At 42.8% G+C, this 19,056-nt stretch overlaps 1 protein-coding gene across 1 annotated transcript in view; it reads right to left on the reverse strand.

Moving 5' to 3' along the window:
• Nucleotides 1–289: 289 nt before the first annotated feature.
• The window catches only part of STARD9 (StAR related lipid transfer domain containing 9), a 238,447-nt gene continuing 219,680 nt past the window's right edge, over nt 290–19,056 (reverse strand). The window contains exons 26-34 of the mRNA XM_019496557.2: nt 15,487–15,670; nt 13,737–13,883; nt 13,065–13,164; nt 9,878–10,020; nt 8,889–8,953; nt 8,600–8,805; nt 6,776–6,855; nt 4,681–4,839; nt 290–3,131 (exon numbers count right to left, since the gene is read on the reverse strand). Coding sequence (XP_019352102.2) covers nt 3,030–3,131; nt 4,681–4,839; nt 6,776–6,855; nt 8,600–8,805; nt 8,889–8,953; nt 9,878–10,020; nt 13,065–13,164; nt 13,737–13,883; nt 15,487–15,670 — 1,186 coding nt within the window. The 3' untranslated portion in view covers nt 290–3,029. The remainder of the gene's footprint in view (nt 3,132–4,680; nt 4,840–6,775; nt 6,856–8,599; nt 8,806–8,888; nt 8,954–9,877; nt 10,021–13,064; nt 13,165–13,736; nt 13,884–15,486; nt 15,671–19,056) is intronic.

Below are 19,056 nucleotides of genomic sequence, written 5' to 3' on the forward strand. Positions count from 1 at the left end.
GCTAGTTTGCAGCAAATATTGCGTGTGCAATACATTTTTCATACTGAATGAGAACTCACATGACTTATACAATATGGGAAATGATTGATGTGTTTGGGAGATCTAAAAATCTTATTAAGTGACTTTGCCTTTTTTTTACTAGTTTCCTAATTCAGTTTAAGTAGTCACTTAATAGTTATAAATAAAACATTTTGTGAAGGGGAGAAAATATTTGCCTGAGTAAATGTAGGTTGATGAATCAATATATATATGAGTATGTTGAGTGAAAGTAATAAATATAGCCTGAAGCTTTTTTTGTGTAGAAAATACCATTTATTGTGGATATGAAAATAGCAATCTTGGTTAAGACCAGAGATGCAATAATAGGTGATACAGTACAATTAGTTTGATTTAACGGTCATTCAGATCTACTGCTCATTTGTAAAATATTGACAAGAAGTTGTTCTGCAAGTCTTGATAACAAAAATATCAGCTAGCTTTGTTTCCTCCTTCCAAACAAACCAATCCCATACATTAACAGGTACCATAAAATGTTATATTTGCAAAAGAAAACTTTTGTTACAAATACGGATTTTAGTATCAATTGAAGATTTGTATTTAAAAAAAGCTTACATTAATTCAATACGGTAAAAATAAAAATTGGTTTCAACAGGTTATAAAAACACTTCAAAATAAGCATATATAGAAATAACTTAATCTGTAAACATAGAAAAACAATTTTATAAAAATAAACATCTGATGCACTGTACAATAAGACATCGTCCTTCAGTAGGCACTGTTACTGTCGAGTCGTCCTAGATGTTGTTCCTACAAAAATACTTTTTCATTAGTGCCATGTCCAAAATAAAGAGAAAAGAAAATAACCTTCAGGTAAACACTTAGCTAATCTTCTGTGGGCTGCATGGAGATCTACTGTACCTTCTCCTAAAGTCTGTCTAGCTGCAATGAAATAGCTTATTGGCACCATCCCAAATGCAATGTTTTTGTAACAGTTGTGGAGTCTGAATCAAAGGGTGTGGGGACAACTTAGATGCTGAAAGAGGACTTTTGCTTTGTTCACTTTATAGGATTTCCTCTACCCCCATACTCAGCCCCTTTTTGACAGGAGGAAGGAAATGAGTTATTCTTTTAAACACTGCATTTCTGGGGTATGCAGCTGTTTATTCAGTTGCCGAAAATTTATTTCTGCAATTCATTTTCTATCTTCTACAAGGGCTCTGGGAGATGAGCTGTATTCAGTAAAAACCAGACCACGGTGGTCTGTTTGGCAGGCATTGGGAAACACTTGTGCCTGCCAAAACTGAACAGATTTGGCCTGGAAGTTTTACTTGCTTCTCCCAAACCCTTCCTCACAAAGTGGTCAGTACTACTGACTGGGGACATGCTTTAGAGCTTTACAGCCAAAAGCTACTCAGTTATGCATGTGCAACCTCTGTCAAGTTAGTGTGGTTACATAGGTATTACTGAGGGTAGACTAGATGTTGGTAAATTTGCTGAAGGAAAAAAAAAATCACTAGTAGTTTCTCAATTATAAATTGACTGTAGAAACTAACCAGCCTTCGTTATTTAACATACTAAAGTTGGATGCTTGATAAACCCATTTGTCACACTTGAAGTGCAGCATTACCATGAACAATGGTTAGCCTTTCCCTTATTAAGTAATAAGGTGATTTTTCTTTGTGGCATCTGCTTTGATTACTAAGCTGTATATTAAAATAGCTCTCTCCTGTGGCAGTGCTGAGGAACTTGAGCCAAAACAATTCATAAATCTGTCACGCAGACACTTACCCTTTTAGACTATTAATTAAGCTAGAGCTTGTCAATGGATGTATCACACACAATTTATAGCAGGATCTTCATATAGAAAACTTGGTTGTGAATTCTCTCCCAGGCTTTAGCTGGTTGTTTTGAAATGCTGTAAGGTAACTATGAATGGGAGAGCTCTACACTGGCTGGACTGAAATAGCTGCTAATACTGCGCACAAATAGGGAAGTGCCAGACTTGATAATCTGATCACAGCCACTAAGAGCAGGTAAGGAAAAGGGTGTTGATGAAATGGCCATCAGGAAAATGCTTAAACTTCAGGTTTGCAGGATTTTAATTCTAGAAACAAGCTAAATAGTCAGATCTAAGCCCAATAAAGAAAAATATTCATGCTTAAGAGCTATAAGTTTGGTTTCTCCACTTGAAAGCACCCTTTCTGCATTGAACTAGTAAATTGTGTGTCCTGAGGTGTGTGGTGTTCTCCACTGTTGCTTCATAGTGATGATCTGGCATATGCTGTACTGGGTTAGATCTGCAGGTCGGGTATCCATCCTGGGTGGAGTGTGACTATGAGCTATTAACAATTTTCCCCCTCATCCAGCTGGATAAAGGTGACTTATCTAGAGTTGACTATGAATTCTGCACTAATAATTACCATTCTTGTCCGATACTAAAGAGTACTACAATGATTCTGCTGCTTTTTAAGGGCTTGTAAAACATCTCCAGCCCCCATGATATACACATTTGTTTCAGTTTTTATGCATTATTGCCACCTTGACTTTGTAAGGGAATCCAGGCAGTGGAGAAGAAGGATTGCACTTTAAAATTGCTGTTAACCTGCCTTTTTGCTCTCCAGCACATCTCGGCAGAGTTGGTTGCTAGTAGGAGGAAGTCTTCTGGGCTGGCTGAATTTCTACAGCCAGCAGTTTGTTCTCCTTTCCTTGCCCCCCTCCCTCTGCCCACAACTACTGAATAGTAAGGGCAGTTGCAGACATTTTCTCCAAGGGCATCAGCTCGGTTGTCTGAAATAGATCCCGCCCCCCCGCCCCCCCATTTTTGTTTCTGTGGTTGTTTCCCTGATATTTTTTATACAATCCTAGCTAGCCACTGGCTTTTCAACCCCAGATCCAAATTGGTGCATGTCTGTGTGTTTTCTAAGCCAGTAGTTTACTTTGTCCACTAGGAGAATAAAGATAATTACATTGCTGCCCTGGCACTTAGCTGTCCTCCTCAACTATCATGCTGTCTGGTTTCATGCCAAACATTAACTAGCAAGAAAGTGTGCCAGCCTAGCAATCACCAAAGGTTGTCTCTTAGCAATGGAACTCAGGAGCCTTGCAGGGATCGCTGGGGCACCAAGGTCCACCTATAGAAATGAAAAGAGATGGGGATGGTTTGGTTAGTGCTTTTGAGCCAAGAAACCTTATCCAACCTGCACGTCCAAAAATGTCTATGGTATAGAAATATAGAGCAGATACAACATGAGGCAATAGGCCTATGTCACAAAATGTAGCAGCTTGCAAGGATTGTTGAAGTGGTATGAAGAAAAGCACAAATAAAAATGTGTTCAGGCTTTGGACCTACCATTATATATGATATACTGTCATCTCCTTCTGACACTTGCTCTACTGCTTTGTGCTCAGGTCTATATCTGGCAGGTGAGGAGAATGACAAAATCTTAAAACTCATTACCTCCTTGTTGACTAGCACTTGAATACTAATGATCCCAACTCTATCTTAGAAGAGGGGACTAAAGCAGTAATTATCTTTTGGGAGATTGTATGCAGCTTGGTCTGTCTTGAAGGCTTTACTATTGAGTGTTGTTTTTATTGTGTGTGTGTTTTTCATAAAGATACTTTCATTCCTTCCTCTTGTGTTTTTATACATATTAGAATTCTATTTAATATAATGGCTATAAGAGAATTTGTAAGAATGGTGGTTTAATACTTTGAGAGTGATTTTATTTTATTTTTTAAGATGAGCACCTGAAAGCGCCTAACACTTATGAAGCCAATCTGAGATGCCCAGATTCTGAACTATTTAGGATAGAAATAGATATCATTAAAGGAAGCAGATCAGTTGTGTAGGGATGTCTCGTGGCACTGATCCACTCCACTGAGCAAAATACACATTGCCCATTGCTGTGGGGAGATCCTGGAGATGTTTCAGTAAGTGGAGAAAGCTGGGCAGACACTCCCAGGGGTGGAGGGACCCAACTCTGCCTGGGAATTCCTGAGGTGTGCAGGACACAGCCAAGCCCCTTAAGCCCTTGGAGCACCTGGCTGGGGCCACTGGAGAGTACAGGCAGCTCTGGGCTGCCTGTACTCTACCACCATGAAGCAAATAGACACCCGTCACAAAGAAGTGGCACAAATTATTACTACCTTTTCGCGCAACCACATTGTGGTACAACAAAGGGTATCGATGTCTGTTTGCTTTTGCTTTGTGCCAGCATAACGATTTTGATTGCAGCACAAAGGTGTTAAAAGGCAATGTCTCTCTGTCCACTCTTAGAGTCAAAATCCCTTCCAACTCTAGAGAGACAGCATGCATGGAGCTCAACATACTGTGAACCAAGTGCTGTCCAGATGTTACAAGGCAAGGTTTGGTAGTGATGGTAATGCCTTCACTAATCTAGTCTCTAGATGCTCTAATAGCACTAAAAAACCTCTACATATGGAGTCAGGTGTCTGGACATAACTGTAGAAGTTGTGCCTGGAACACTGCCCCGTACGTACTGGGTACCAAAGTGTTCTGTAATTAATCTGTCAAACTGCAAGACTTCCTGACAGTGCTCACCACGCTGTATTGAAGTTAAAAATTTACTTGTTGCCTAATGTGTCTGTAGTGTGATTGTTTAGGTCTAAGCACAGCTGTAGCTGAATCAAAGCAAACACTTGCACAGAACCTCTTACCTGTGTCATGTAAATGACTCTGGTAATGTCTTTCCCATCCAGTGTGTCGGGTTCCAGTATCCAAGCACTTGGCAGAATCTCGCCTCGCACCACTTCTTTACAAGGACGAGGCATGGACTCGTCATACACAGACTGAATAGCCAAAATGGACAAGTTCTCCTGCATGTGAAAATGGGAAAGTTGTTTACTGAGTACAGAGCAGACTGAAACCTTTATGGGGTATGGACTAACTAACCTTTATTAAATGGTTTAGATACAATATACTAGAGGAAAGTCTAGTCTGAGTGATACCAATCCCTTCACCCCACTTCCCTCAAATCTTATATCCACCCATTTAATAACAAGACTAGGGAGGAGTTCTCTCTTGTTACATGAGTCACTCTAGATCTCTTACTACTTTGTGTCAATTTCCCTGGCTCTAAACCAGGGCTCTCAAACTCATCTGGCCCCACTGGCTGGACCCAGACTGCAAGGCTTGTTGTGGACTAAATGACACACAAACAGTGGCATTAACTCTTGCAGCTGCTGAAACTGCTGTACCATGTAGCTGTGCAAGCCAGGTAGGTGGCTACCACACCTTACTCCCTTTTTTGTCCTGCCCCTGGTTAGTCACTGTTGCTTATCTTCTGCTTTGGCCCTGACCCTGACCTGGTCCTGCTGCTGCTTCTCCCTGGAGCAGACCTGCTCAGAAGATAAGCAGCAGTGGGGGCAGCAGGTGATGGGGGCAAGGGGTGGGGGGGGTAGGCATGGGAGATGTGAAGGGAGCAGGCAGGAAGGACAACAGGTATGGAGGCACAGGCAGGGGTCTGTCCCAGCAGCCCACTGCTGCTTTCCCTGCCACAGCATTGGGAGAAATTAATTTTAAGTTGACCCTCCAATAATTAGATTCTATACACAGAAAACTGTAAAATGTATAATTTGCTATGTATAGAATCTACCATATTTCATGGCGTATAAGTCAGGTTTTGAAGCCCAATTTTTGTGTCTTAAAAATCAAACTCAACTTATACACCTTACCACTGTCCCATACAGTGGCTGGTACAGCCCAGACAGCATTGCTTGCAGGGGATAGGGCAAAGTCAGCCAAACACCAAGCCCAGCGCCACTCAGGGGATGAGCCCACATCCGCTGAGCGCTGAGCCCAGCCCCGTCCACTGCAAGTGGTGCTACGTTCGGTGCTCGGCTGGTGCGGACTCATCTCCTGCAAACGGTGCTGTCTGGGCCACAGAAGCATGGCTCGCAGGGGATGGGGTTGTGCCAGCTGAGGGCCAGACTAGGCTGAGCCCCATTCCCATTCCCTGCGACCAGCACCAGGCTTGGTGCTCTGTTGGTGTGGCCCCAGCCCCTGTGAGCGGGGAGGAAAGCAGTGGTGCTGTATTATACCACTCAACTTCTGGTACTTTTGTAAATCTAGCTATCTCCATGTGTTCTGTTACTAATGGGGTAATGAAAATCTGCTGTGTCCCCAGCTATTAAATGCCTTCCTGTTTACTGATGCATTAGTTTAAGTGCACATAATGAGCATAGACAATTCTTGAACTACATTCCTTTCACAATGCTAACACCAATTCTTCAATTTGAGGTTTTTCTGCCCCTTGAGAATCTTGCAAATGCTGGGCTGGGTTAACCTACAAACTATCACCATTTCTGTCAACATGAGAACGAAGAGTGTACAAAGCTGTTACCTAGCACAATAATGTTCTGCTCCATTCTTCCAAATGGAAATGGAATATCTTTCATTATATTCATTTTACAGCTAAAAAAAAACCCCGTCTTACAAAATTAGTATACAAAGGTGTTCTGTTCAGGGAAGGTATGCATGAGTAGTCTCACTACATGTACTAATGAATTTACTTAATAACATAAAGAACCAGTTTACAGTGTGAGAGTTTAAAGCTTCATGGTTAACACTGCTCTGGACTCCTGTAGCATAGAAAAATGTTTTCCCAAGAAAACTATTAGCAAAGGCTAATAAAGAAATAAGACTGCAGCCCCTCTTTCCTCCACATTCTTACTATCACCTTAAATTACGAGCAAATACAGTCTAAATTGTTTAATGATATTGGTGTATCTTGGAAAGCATTAATAAATTTACCTCTTTGGCCTCTATGGTGATGCAGCAGAAATCCCGTGGTTGCTTTAGGTAACACAGTGAAGTATCACTCACCAAATACACTATAAGAAATGGGGGGGGGGGAGGGAAAGTCACACTGCAGCAACTCCATCTCCTCCCTTGCTTCTTGAAATAGAGCTTGCTACTGAGTTAGGCAGATCTTACAGAAGCTGCATGTTCGTAAATGCCCTTGAGTTACTTGATCCATACTGAAAGGACTGGAAGCTAGTAAGTAGGTAAGACTGCAGATCTGTTAACACCACTGTCCGCAGTTAGGCCAGTCTCTTCAGTTCCGTTTCGCTGCTCATTGGTTTTAAAGTTGCCTCTCAGTAATGCAGATAAAGATACACATTATAACTCAGGGGAAAAGGCATCTACATGAGCAGCTGGTGGACATGAAACTGTAATAAGCCAAAAAGCAGCTGTTTATTTTAAAAGCCTTTCACTATAGCTATTATCCTTGTGACTCTCAGACAAATATTGTATTTTCTCTGTCGTGCCCAGCACATTGATACTACCATATATTTAACAATAATAATGGCTCTGTGGCTCTTGTAATATGTAATAGCATGCATTTTTTAAAGTAGCAAAATTATTTATTTTTCCAAATAGTGAAGCATTCCCACAGAAGCTGGTAAAATATTGAAAATGATGAGCATTCAAACAGTAGGACCATTTTTTAGGAAAATGTTAAATTAGCACTTAGGGTCTGACTTGGAATTTTCTCACTGGTGAGGGTCTGAACTACAGCTGAAATAGTTTCCTTTATATATTCAAATAATTTGAGATACTTTACTCTGAGACTACATCTATACTGCCCTACTGCAGCCCTGTAATGAGGCATACTGTGCCCACTCTGCACGTGCGACCTCCCAAAGCAGGAGTCTAGTGCAGTACTGAGTTCACAACAAGCTCTGCTGAAGCACTAAGCATCAGTATGTGCAATGTTGCATGAAGGAACCTACCTATACTACTTCTGGTCCTGGAAACAGCCTCCATGGAATGGACACAGTGTGTTGGAGCCTGGATATACAAAAAGTCTGGTCCAGCGGCCACTGGTTTGATTCACTAATGTAAATTACAGGAAGATCCAGTGGGGAGCAGCTTAGTTCAGCGTTTAACAGACTGTAAACTGCAGAAGCTGTAGCTTGCTTCTAGGTGGTGGTCGAGATATGAATAACCTGCTTGCTTGAGCAAATGGCATAGAGCTCACTCCAGGGCAACTATGCTACCACTCAGACCAGCATAATAATTCTGTACCAGACTAAGCAGAGTCCTTTTGTATGATATTATCTTCTGGTTTGCACTTGTGCTAAAGTCAGTTACATTGATATAAATGTACTGTAGGTCTAGGCTCTGAGGATGAAACTGCCTGGAGCTGCGCATGGATGGTAGACACATTCTACATGATAGGCTCAAATTAGCGGCAAAGATTATATACTGCGGGCTAGAGCCTCTACTGATGAGACTAAGCCCACCTTCACCGCAGTCAGTGCTTCTAGGTGGTGGTAGAGCACATAGAGACGCATCTCATTTACACTCCCCAAGGGCTGGTCCACCATGGGCAGTATCAGGGTCCCTATTTGCCAAGAGAATCCTATTTCATGTGCCTGAGCTTATTGCTTGTGGATTGTTACTGAGGTACATTCAATTTTATTCCTTCTTTGGCCTTTTAACTTTGCCACCTCTAATAAAATGGCCAATATCAGGAACAAATACAACTTTTTTTCTGTAGAGAGCAGTGACATCTATGAATCAATTGCTAGGGTGTTCGCTTTACCCACAGGAAGCACCGTTGATACTTACCCAACTGAATATGGCTGGTTACCTTCTTATGTACTCGAACTGTAGTAATAGTTTTGTCGTATAGATACCTCTTGCCAGGGTCTTTGACTACACACCACACACTTGGTAGAGGTCTTTCAATCACTCCTGCTCCCAGAAACCCATGCTTAGTTGCTGATGGGAAGACTTTGTAGTAGACGAGTACCTCTTTTTCTATACACTGGTATCTGAATGAAAAAAGTTCCAGGGATTTGCTCTGGGATAGCACAGATATATGGCCAAGAAGGAAAAAAATCTGTCATGCACTTACTTCCAACCAGCTGCTGCCTGACAGTTGTAAAAGTTCCTCAGGTTATTTGAACATGCTGCCATAACCTTAGAAAACAATTACAAGATGTAGTTAGGAGAGGTCTCAGCATTATTTGTGCTCAGTTTTTTCCCACTGCTGTGGTTTGCCTCAGCATCTGGCTGATGAGGCACCTTAAGCATTTATAGATGAATGCTAAGTTAACTTTGTACATCTAGTCATCCTTCAGTGGTAAGACCCCAGCTAAGGCTGATTTCCTTCTTGCTCCAACTCTCCACCAGAGCAGACTCCTATAAGTAAACACAGTTATTTGTCATGGGAGGTTTGATAGGAGAATATAAACCTGCAACGGAGATTTCAGTGTGCTCCTAGGAACAGAAGAAGTAATAAGTATCTGGGTTTCCTAGTCTCTAACTGCAAACTATCAGACCCCTTCAAAAATATGAAAATATTTTGAGAGGCCCAGATGCTAGGCACTTTAGAAATTCCTTAGTGCTACAACAAATGCACTGACAGGTCCTTTGCATGGTGTACATATACATCTGGTATGGTGAAAAATCAGCCTTAAAATCCTCATCCTAGCAATGCTAAAATGAAGGCATTGGTTGCAGCACTGCTATGAAGGTTTAAGTCTAGAAAACATTATTACAATTGTTTAGAAAACAGCATGGTACAAAACTCATTAAGATCACTGCTGTGGTTATTTTTTCCCTGCCCTGGTGCTCCCCAAGTAAAGTTTTGGAATGTTGTTTATTTAAAACTTCTAGATGACATATGACAATTAAATATTTTTGAACCCTGCTGCTAAGACCTGTTCCCATTTGCTTTTGCCATTTAAATTCCTCCAAGCCTCCTCCTGTATTTGACCTTCAAAACCAGAACCTTGATAACCAGGCAAGGAGAACAACAGTTGCCCTGCAGTGCACTGCCACATACCAACCAGGGCTTCCACCTGAGTACAGTATTATTTTTCTTTATTTCCCTTTACTTACCTCAGTGATAGCATTGGTCAAGATGTGTTTGGACAAATCCTGGTATCCTTTGGTTGAAGAGGAGCTGACTGAAATTGTTAGTCCGTGTGTGAACCTACAGCTGATACTACTGGATGAGGGTGACGACTGAACTCTGCTGCTCTCTGTAGAGGGTGAAGAAGACAAAGGAAAAGTCTCTGAATTGAAGGGGAGAAGAAATCATATTCTGTTCCTCTTGGGCCATTGTTCCTCCATCACCATGGGATCCAAGCAGTTTCAAGTATGCATTAATAAGCAATGTAACTGTCGTGTGCAGCTCTTCCCCCTCCCCTCCCCAGCCCACCTCTTTCTGTCACTAAGGGAAAACCCAACTGGATATTTTAAAACCACACTGCATTGCTGTATGTGGTGCTATGTGCTTATACTGAAAAAGGCAAAGCTGAAGAAGTGTGTTTTGCTCTTGGAACAGAAAGCAGTGGGGAAATGAGCCGGCCTTTCAGCATCTTGGGTCCAGTAGCAACAGAACGTCTCTTCCACAAAGAGACAGCTAACGGGGTGGAGATTATGGTAAAAGTCTAGAAATAAAATCATGAAGGGTATGAGAACAAGTAAGGGGCACCCTTCTGAGCTCTCTCATAATACAAGATCAGGGTGCACCCAAAGAAATTATCTGACAACAGGTTTAAAATGAAAGGAATTGCTGTTGTTCACAATGCATAATTAATGTGTGAAACTCATGGCCACAAGACATTGTAGAGACTAATAGTATAACTGGGTTCATAAAGTGAGTAGACAAATGTACAGAGGATAGGTCTATTAGAAGCTATAAAACATAACAATTAGGGATGTAACCTACCCAGCACTCTACCTTATTTTTTATATCCTAAGGCAGGGCTATCCAACCGGCAGCCTGCAGACTGCATGCAGCTGCTGGCCTAGGTACCAGTCCCTGCTTTGCAATTTTGCTGCTTCTGCCAGAGGCCCTAGATTTCTCCTCCTTACTCCAGCTTCTGCTGCCTGCCTCCTCCAGTTTCCATTGCCTTGGGGGCAGGGTGGAAAGCTATGAGGCTGAGGGAACCCATGGCCAGAGGGCTTGGAGGGCCCCTGGGACCCTATATGTACACAGACCCTACATGTACACGTTCAGGGCAGTCCCAAGGGGAAATTTAAGCCTCCTTTACAAGCTACCCTCTGATTTGTACCCTGTGCATTTGCCTCAGACCTGAGGCTTTCATCCTGGACGTCTGGACCCTCTTTGACATGGTCTCTTCTCCTTAGACAGGGTGCTGGCTTCTGTGCTTGGCTGACTGGACATGCATAAGGTTAGTCCCTAAAGCTAGTGAAAATACTTGAAATAGCAGATGGAGCTACTGCTGAGCTGGCAGAGATACCGACAGGACTGTGCTCAAAGTTTAGTCCATATTAGACTGGTTTTTTTTTCAAAAGTGTTACTTGTTTCTATTAGAACAGCTTAGTGGCACAAACGTGTTAAGACCGGGTTAGTCCGAACAACCTCAAGCAAAGCAGTGATGCAGATTCTTCCATGCTTAGGATTAATGCTGGAAGCTAAGGTAGAAATGATCTCTTCCAAGGTAGCTTTTCAAATGAGAGAATTAAATAGTAACTGGACGTCAATCAAAATCAGGAATTGAAGACTAGGTCAAGTAGGTCTGATCAGAAATAACTATAATATTACTAATATTTTTTAATTTATACAGAGCCTTTCTGTATACAGTTACATATTACTAAGTCTATTCTGCAGATGGGTATGTTGAGGTAGGGAAGATCAAATGATTTATAAAAGCCACTAAGTCAATGACGAAGCCAAGAATAGAACAACTCTAACTCCTAATCCTTTAACTATATGACCATGAATGCAAGCAAGGCAATGTAGAAAAACTACCAATTTATCCAGCAGCGGAGGAGGGTCAGGCAGAAGAAGGGGCAAGTAGTAGGGGGGCAGGTGCCAGAAGGCAGGCACTGCAGGAAAGTGGGGGGTAGGCAGCAGGGTGGGGGAAGTGGTGGAGAGGACATGTGGCAAAGGTCAGGCCACTTGATTACTCTGTTGCCTGCCCTCCTGCCACTGCTTTTCCCACTGAAGTAATGGGGAGGGACAAATATAAGATAAACCTCCAATAGTTAAGATTCTAGATTATAAAAATTTAGTTTTCCATGTATAGAATAAAATCACTGGGGTCATCTTATATTCAGTCATCTTGGATTTGGATAAATTCAGTAATTTATCATATTACTTTATAATACATGTGTCAAGTGCATACTAAATTTGCAATCTGCAAGCCTACATCTTTGAAATTCTGGCCATAGGCTTGTATGGCCTTGCCTACATGTACCAACTCTGCTGCCAGGAGTTTCTGGTGACAGCAGATAACAGCTGCCACTAGCAAGCCACTGGAGCAATTGTACCTCAAGAACTTCTGCCAGCTCTGCATGGCTCTACTGAGAAAGCACTCACTGCTGAAGAGACTGTCAGGTGGCAGGAAGCACAGGTATATCTACTGCTAGATTGCAGCAGAAGCTGCCATTTGTTTGGAGAGATAGTATAACTGCTGGCAGCAAGAACAGGGTTTGCTGCCAGAGCCACCTTGAGTGTAGCGCACATAACTGCTGTCGGGAAAACCAGACAAGGTTTTTTGGGTAAATCCAATATCTTTTATTAGACCAACTCAGATAATTGGAAAAATTATTCTTAGCAAACTTTCAGGCACAAACACCCTTTATCAGCCTGATGTGCTGGTGTTTGTGCCCGAAAGCTTGCTAAGAATTTTTCCAACTATTTGAGTTGGTCTAATAAAAGATATCAGATTTACCCAAAAAACCTTGTCTGCCTGTCCTTAGACCAACATGGCTACAACCTACACCCATGAAGCCAGGCAAACCAGGTAGCATAGATCAGGCCTGTGTTGCAAGGTGTTTATATCCATACCTTCCCTTTTGCCGTACATGTTGCTACGTTACTAGCATAAACATACTAACATGAGAACTAGCTCTTACAAACCAAGATCCTGTTTTAGTTTTCAGTTAGCTAAGCCTAGCTTCTGGGTGTTAGTGCTCCAGTTTTTCCCAAAGCTGCCTATTGAAGATGCTTTTTAGAGTCCAATCAAATCAATTTGGATGATTATATAGATAAGAAGTCCTACACTAGTTGGTGATATGGACTCAGATGTAATAAAATACATTTTTAACTTACCACATGCTGAATCCTTTTGCAACACATAAAGTTGACTATTTCTAACAGCTGAGCGACCTCTTGTATCACCTCTTGAAAGATCTGCACTTCCAGGAGGAATCTAATGTGCAGAAGAGAACAGAACTGGTAGTGAAGATTGGGAAAAAAATCAGTTACCTAATCCAACAACTACTATGTACATAGCAAGAACCATTTCAGAAAGCTGGCAGGCCTGTTGATAAGGTAACTGATTTTCTTTCAAGTTGCTCTGAGAAAGCCTTGGCTACAAAATTTAGCAAAATAATAAACCTGGAGCTATTACTTCCTTTTACTAAAACTCGAGGAAAGTTGAGGGTCACATACATATACAATGTTACAATGTCTCTAAAACACACACACACACACACACACACACCCACACACACACCGTGAGGCACACCAAGAATTTTAGACTCAAAATTACTTTCCAACACATGTAAATCTGCTGTTATTTAGCTTCTAACCAAAAAACTTGTGGCCAGCAGGAAGGGTGTGTTCTGAAATGGAGTAATACAAGCGTGGTCCATATTAAGTAAGTAAAGACTTGACATGTCAGTCTCAAGTCTTTTGCAATTGTGTGATATCCTTCATTTTCATTGCCAAGTAATCAAAGTTATTACCTTGACTGGCAATCTGCCAGCAATGTGCTCTCACCTGTCCTTCCCATTTGCTGAATTTACTTGCAGTATATGTAGCTGTGTTGCTGCTGTTATAACCAGATGTTGGGCCAGAAGAAAGACTAAGGCTGGAATCTGTACATAAAGTGCTTGTGCTTAAAAGAGTCTTCAGCTTGGCTTCTTCCTGAAAAGGATGCCAGTGTTAGGCACATTCTAAAAGTGGAAGTCAGCCACATTGAATAGCATCTAGCCAAGGCACTGACAAAGCCACCAACCCTGAAAAATGAAGTAGGACTGATCTGATTGGGTAATTTAAGTCCTTTGCCCCCTGAACAAATGTGGACATTATAAGAGCCACCACTGCAAGCAGCACTATCAGGCTGTTCTATTACTGATGGATTTGGTCTTTTTGTTGAGTCTGCCCCAGCTATGGAGACTCAGTGATTAAAAACGTGCATGGAGCTATCCAGGTCAAACGGTGGTGTTTCAGGGAAGCCTGAATAATCACAACCTGTGCTGCTTCGGTCCTGCAGGGATAGGATTTCACTTTCTAGTTTGACATTTGCAGGAATACAGTGCTGTTCTGACAACCTATCTTGATTGCAAATGCCTCCTGCAAGTCACTGGTTTGACTTAACTCTTGTCAAAGACAGCTACCAAGGTCTGAAGATTTTACTTTAGCCACAGCTCCTCAATATTAACCTTAAAAAGACAATAACATAGGCAGTAAGAAAACACTTAAAACCCCAGGATGATTTTTACTTGGAAAGACAATTTAAAGTTTAGTTTTTCAGCTCAGCTGGAGCATTTTTACAGACTTCAGTAATAGAAACTGAAGTGGGTGTGGTTAATGCACAGTGTTCAAAGAAGTGTCAGGCTGCTTGGTTTGTTAAAGGATGCAGGGACAAAGACATGACTACTGCATTACCTCTCACATATGACAAAAGGCTTCCTACAGTTTCTACTTATAAGAGAGGACACAGAATTTTCTGCAGGGACAATGCAGTCCCAAACTGAGCAGTGACCCAAAAATAAAAAAGGTGCTGTCCCTACATCAGAACCCCCCCCCCCCAAAAAAAAAAAAAAAAAAAAAGCTCAGGAATGGAGGAAAAGTGACAAAAGAAAAAAAAACCCAGCACAGTAACAGGAAGAGGCAAATGACCCCCACCCCTCCAGACTAAAGATGAGAGTGGAGAAAAAGGACAGAACTAAACCATAATAAACCTACAGAAACAGAATTACTCTATCCATCAGTAAGCTCTGCTTGCTCCTATTTTATGGCAAAAAGGTGTCATCTCTCACAGCGAGTGTGAGGCCTCTTGGACCTAATGGCTTAGTCCAACAGGACCCAAAACTAAATTACTTCAATGCTGTTGGTGGGGCAGGGTGAGGAGGATTAACCCAAATTATCATGTTCAGTCTTTATTAACTTTGCCCCTCACCATGGGCTTAATAACTATCAAGATTTCTTTAAAGCAAATAAGAAAATCTCAATATATTAATCTAAGAGGAAAAGGACAGATGTATATCCAGAGCAGCTATAAAAGGTGAGGTGGATCTCAGGAGTGTGCATCAGTTGCTGCGATCTAATCATTACATCTGCATGATCCTGTAGTGATATGAGTGGGATAAATTGCCCTTACTTCGAATGAAGCAGGATTAAAGCTAGAACAATTCACTACACGTGGATCACTGCAGCATGTGTGGTCTCCTTTGATGGTTGAGACAGGTGTTACATCAGTCTATATCCTGTATGGCTTCAGTACCTACAGAGATTTAATGCACACCTTCTGTAGCTGAGAAAATATTTGCTCCCGGATGCGCCTTTTTTCTTGCTCAGCTCTCTCCCGAAGTTTGTCCCTCGCTCGTGCAATTTCTGTCTTGGCCTCCTCTCGTGCTCGCTGATAGTCTTGGAGCAGGAGCTCGATCTCTGATGGATGCTGGGCAGTCCTTCTCTTCGGTTGTTGAACTCTGGGGATAGGGAAGAGGGAAAAGAAAGTGGCAGGTGTCTGACACCATGTCACACGGCAATAGGAATGAACTACGAAGAGCTGCTTTCTTGTTACGCTGAACAAGGAACTTTGGGGAGGGAAAACAGCATTATCCGTAGAAGAAAAGATTTTCTCTATTTTACTGAAGTGCTTCTGGAAACACTTTGGCTTAGCTTCGCTTTCCCTCTGCTACTAATTAAAAGAAAGGCTTTATCTAAATGCAGCTGTCTCCTAAGAATTCTATCCTGTATCAGTAACAAAACTCAAAAACTCACGTTGCATTTTAACCACAGCTGCTGCATATTACTCCACTATACTGTCATCTTGCTTTCTGGTTATCCACTCTCACTGGTTATCCTTGTAAATGTTATGCACGTTTGGCTATGGTCATGTTTATAATAGTAACTTTGTGAAGTCTTTATCTGCATGCCTTCATTAGTTTGCAGGTTCAGAAGTTTGGGGGCTACTTGTGTGTGTTTTTACTGTTTGCAGGCTTGAGTTTACTGCCTGGGAATTAAGATCTGCAATTGTAAAAGGCAACATTTGTGCCCATTCACCCAGCCTTCCAAAACGTGAAGTTTGTAGGCACACAAATGTGGCTAATGCAAAAATAATGCAAAGGTCAGTGAAAGATCAGCACTCGCTGTTTGCTTTGCAGATCTGCAAAGCAGTCTGCAGTGGAGCAGCCCTCAGTTTTAGCACAAAGATCAGGTGTGACAAACAGAAGAGATTCTAGACGGGAGTTACAATCTAGACCAGCATTTCTCAAACTGTGGGTCGCAACCCAAAAGTGGATCACAAGAATATATGAAAGGGTCATGAACAAACTTTAAAAATGGATCAGCGAACTTCAAAAATTGAATCTCCTTTAAAGGAGAAAAATATGGGAAACTGGCTTTTGCCTTGCAGGCTGTTATAGTTCCAGCCTGCAAGAGGTTGCTTGGGGACCCCCATGCCCCCCACACATCATCCCAACCCCCTGTCCCACACACCCACCCCCTGCCCTACACGCTGGGGCCTGGGGGTAGAGGGCAGCAGGTCAGGAGCGAGGGGCACTGGGTCAGGACTGGCCACTGATGTTTACAAAGAGGTCCTGGTACAACAAACGTTGAGAACCACTCTAGATGGCGTGGTGGTTTACCAGTTTCTCAAAGCAAAAGTGCTTCTTTAGCACAGGTCCTTGAAGTGGGTTCAGCTGCAAGTCTGATGCTCACTGTAGAAATCCTTGAACCTACCACTGAAGTAGGCCAGAAGAACTGGGCATAACAATCAGCAGAGGACAGCAGGAAAAACAGCATTTATACACCCAGAGCGTCACATGCATCAGCACTCCCACCACCATTTTTCAGCTTTAAAGTACCCCGCTGCCATTTTTCAGTGTGGGGACAATGATACACGTGATGCTGGAGTCTGCTGGAGCGCAGAATTACCATGTTCCAGCAGACATGATTAATCATGTTGGAGCAGCCTTGTTGCACGTGTATAGAGGCACCCACAGTGGCAAACCCTGGTCATGCGGAGGAACAGTGGCAGAAGTGCGGTGAAGTGGTGACCTCTGGAAGCAATGGCTAGAGCAGCACTACCCAGCTGCAAGCTCTAGCAGCACTCCCTAGTATCAGAGGAGCAGTGTTGCAGACCTTCCTACCCAGCACTTGCTACTTTGGTTGGTGTTAGTGAAAGAGCCCTGGAGCAAAGTGGTGACCCCTGATAGCGAGGAGCAGCAAGGGCTCTGGGGCAGGCCTCCCTACACAGCACTTGCTGCTTTGGCTGGCATAGCTGGGTAGAGCCTCCAGATGGCAGCCCTGGGAAAATCTTCCTTCCCAATGAGTGGGCTAGGTGGTAGCTCCCACTCCTGTGGGTTGGTTTGCCAGTGACTGAGACTGAAATGTTTCAGGTTCTAGTTAATGGTCAACAGTTTATTTTCTTCCTCCTGTAATAAATCCTATTACAGTTGAATGTTGCTTACAAATGGGGAAGTTTGTTCACTTTAGAACACCCAGTTAAGATTTATCTTCCCAGTTTTCTGGGTAGGGGCTCAAGCTACATTTGAAAAGCTGTTGTAAACCCCCTACATTTGAACCCAGATCTTGTTGCTGCTATCCGGTGCCTGACAGAAGGGTTACATCCCTGTAACAAACACAACTTATTCTCTCTCTGAATAGGGGAGAGACATTCTGATGTTGTATCAAGTCAGCGACTGCTTCCAGGCATAGGGACATGACACACTTTGGGAATCACCTGCATTATTGATCCTCTTGTTCATCTCCAGAACTTGGATTATCTAATTGTCAGATCCTCAGTTTCCTTTGCAGGCCTCACATTTACTAAACTTGGAGAATGGATTCATGGTGCATGTCACTGGGAGTATACTGACATCTAGGGCTGTGCGAAACAGCACTGTTTCATTTTGACTTGTTTCACCGTTTCAAAGGGACAGTGTTTCATTTTGTTGTTTTGTTTCGTTTTGAAGCACTGTTCTGTTTTGTTTTGTTGAAACCATTTTGACGTTTTGCCCATAGGCTATAATGGGGAATCATGAAAGTACCTAAAACTTTGTCATTTCTTGCCTGATTCTGATGAAAATTGTGGGGATAGTAGCTCCTTCTCATGGCACGAAGCCTGCCAAGTTTCAAGGAAATAGGTGCAGAGGTTTTTGCGAAACTGCACTTCAAACAGTTGAAAGGAAAACTCGTATCACTTCCTGGCAGTGGCAGCCTCCTGTCATCCCACGTGCAGATCCGGGGGCCCACAACCCCAAGAGGGCTGCGGGGCTGTTCCAGACTCCTCCCGGGGATGTGGGCCCCCGAATCTGCACATGGGATGACAGCAGGCTGCCGCTACCAGCTGGGACTGGTGCTGGGCGCAGCCCATGCCAAGCGCTGGGAAGTCTGGTGCTGCCGCTGGCCCCAGCCAGCAGTGGCAGCATGCTGTCATCCTGTGTGCAGATCCAGGGGCCTGCACCCCCCCTGGGAGGGCTGCGGGGCTGTGCCACACTCCTCCTGGGGGGCGTGGGCTGACACCTGGGACCGGCACTGAAGCCAAACAAGCTCAGCTTTGAAACTCAAAACTTTTCAAGTGCCCTTGTTTCATTTTGAAGCTGTTTCAAAGCCTTTTGTTTTATTTCAATATTGCTGTTTCAAGCTCCAAACACATCAAAAAAGCTTCGAAACGAAACACCCGGTGAAATTTTGCACAGCCCTACTGACACTTCACTGACTTCCAATAGTCATACAAACTCAAGGTTCTGACTTTCAGCTACTAAGCAGAGAAAACCCGGAGTCCCAACTATCTAGAAGATCATCTCACTTTAAATTACTATCAGGAGCAGCTGGGAGCCATCTCTAGATTCAAATTAAATTAAATGAA

The sequence above is a fragment of the Alligator mississippiensis genome, chromosome 2, assembly GCF_030867095.1.
Source record: "Alligator mississippiensis isolate rAllMis1 chromosome 2, rAllMis1, whole genome shotgun sequence".
Taxonomy (NCBI): domain Eukaryota; kingdom Metazoa; phylum Chordata; order Crocodylia; family Alligatoridae; genus Alligator; species Alligator mississippiensis.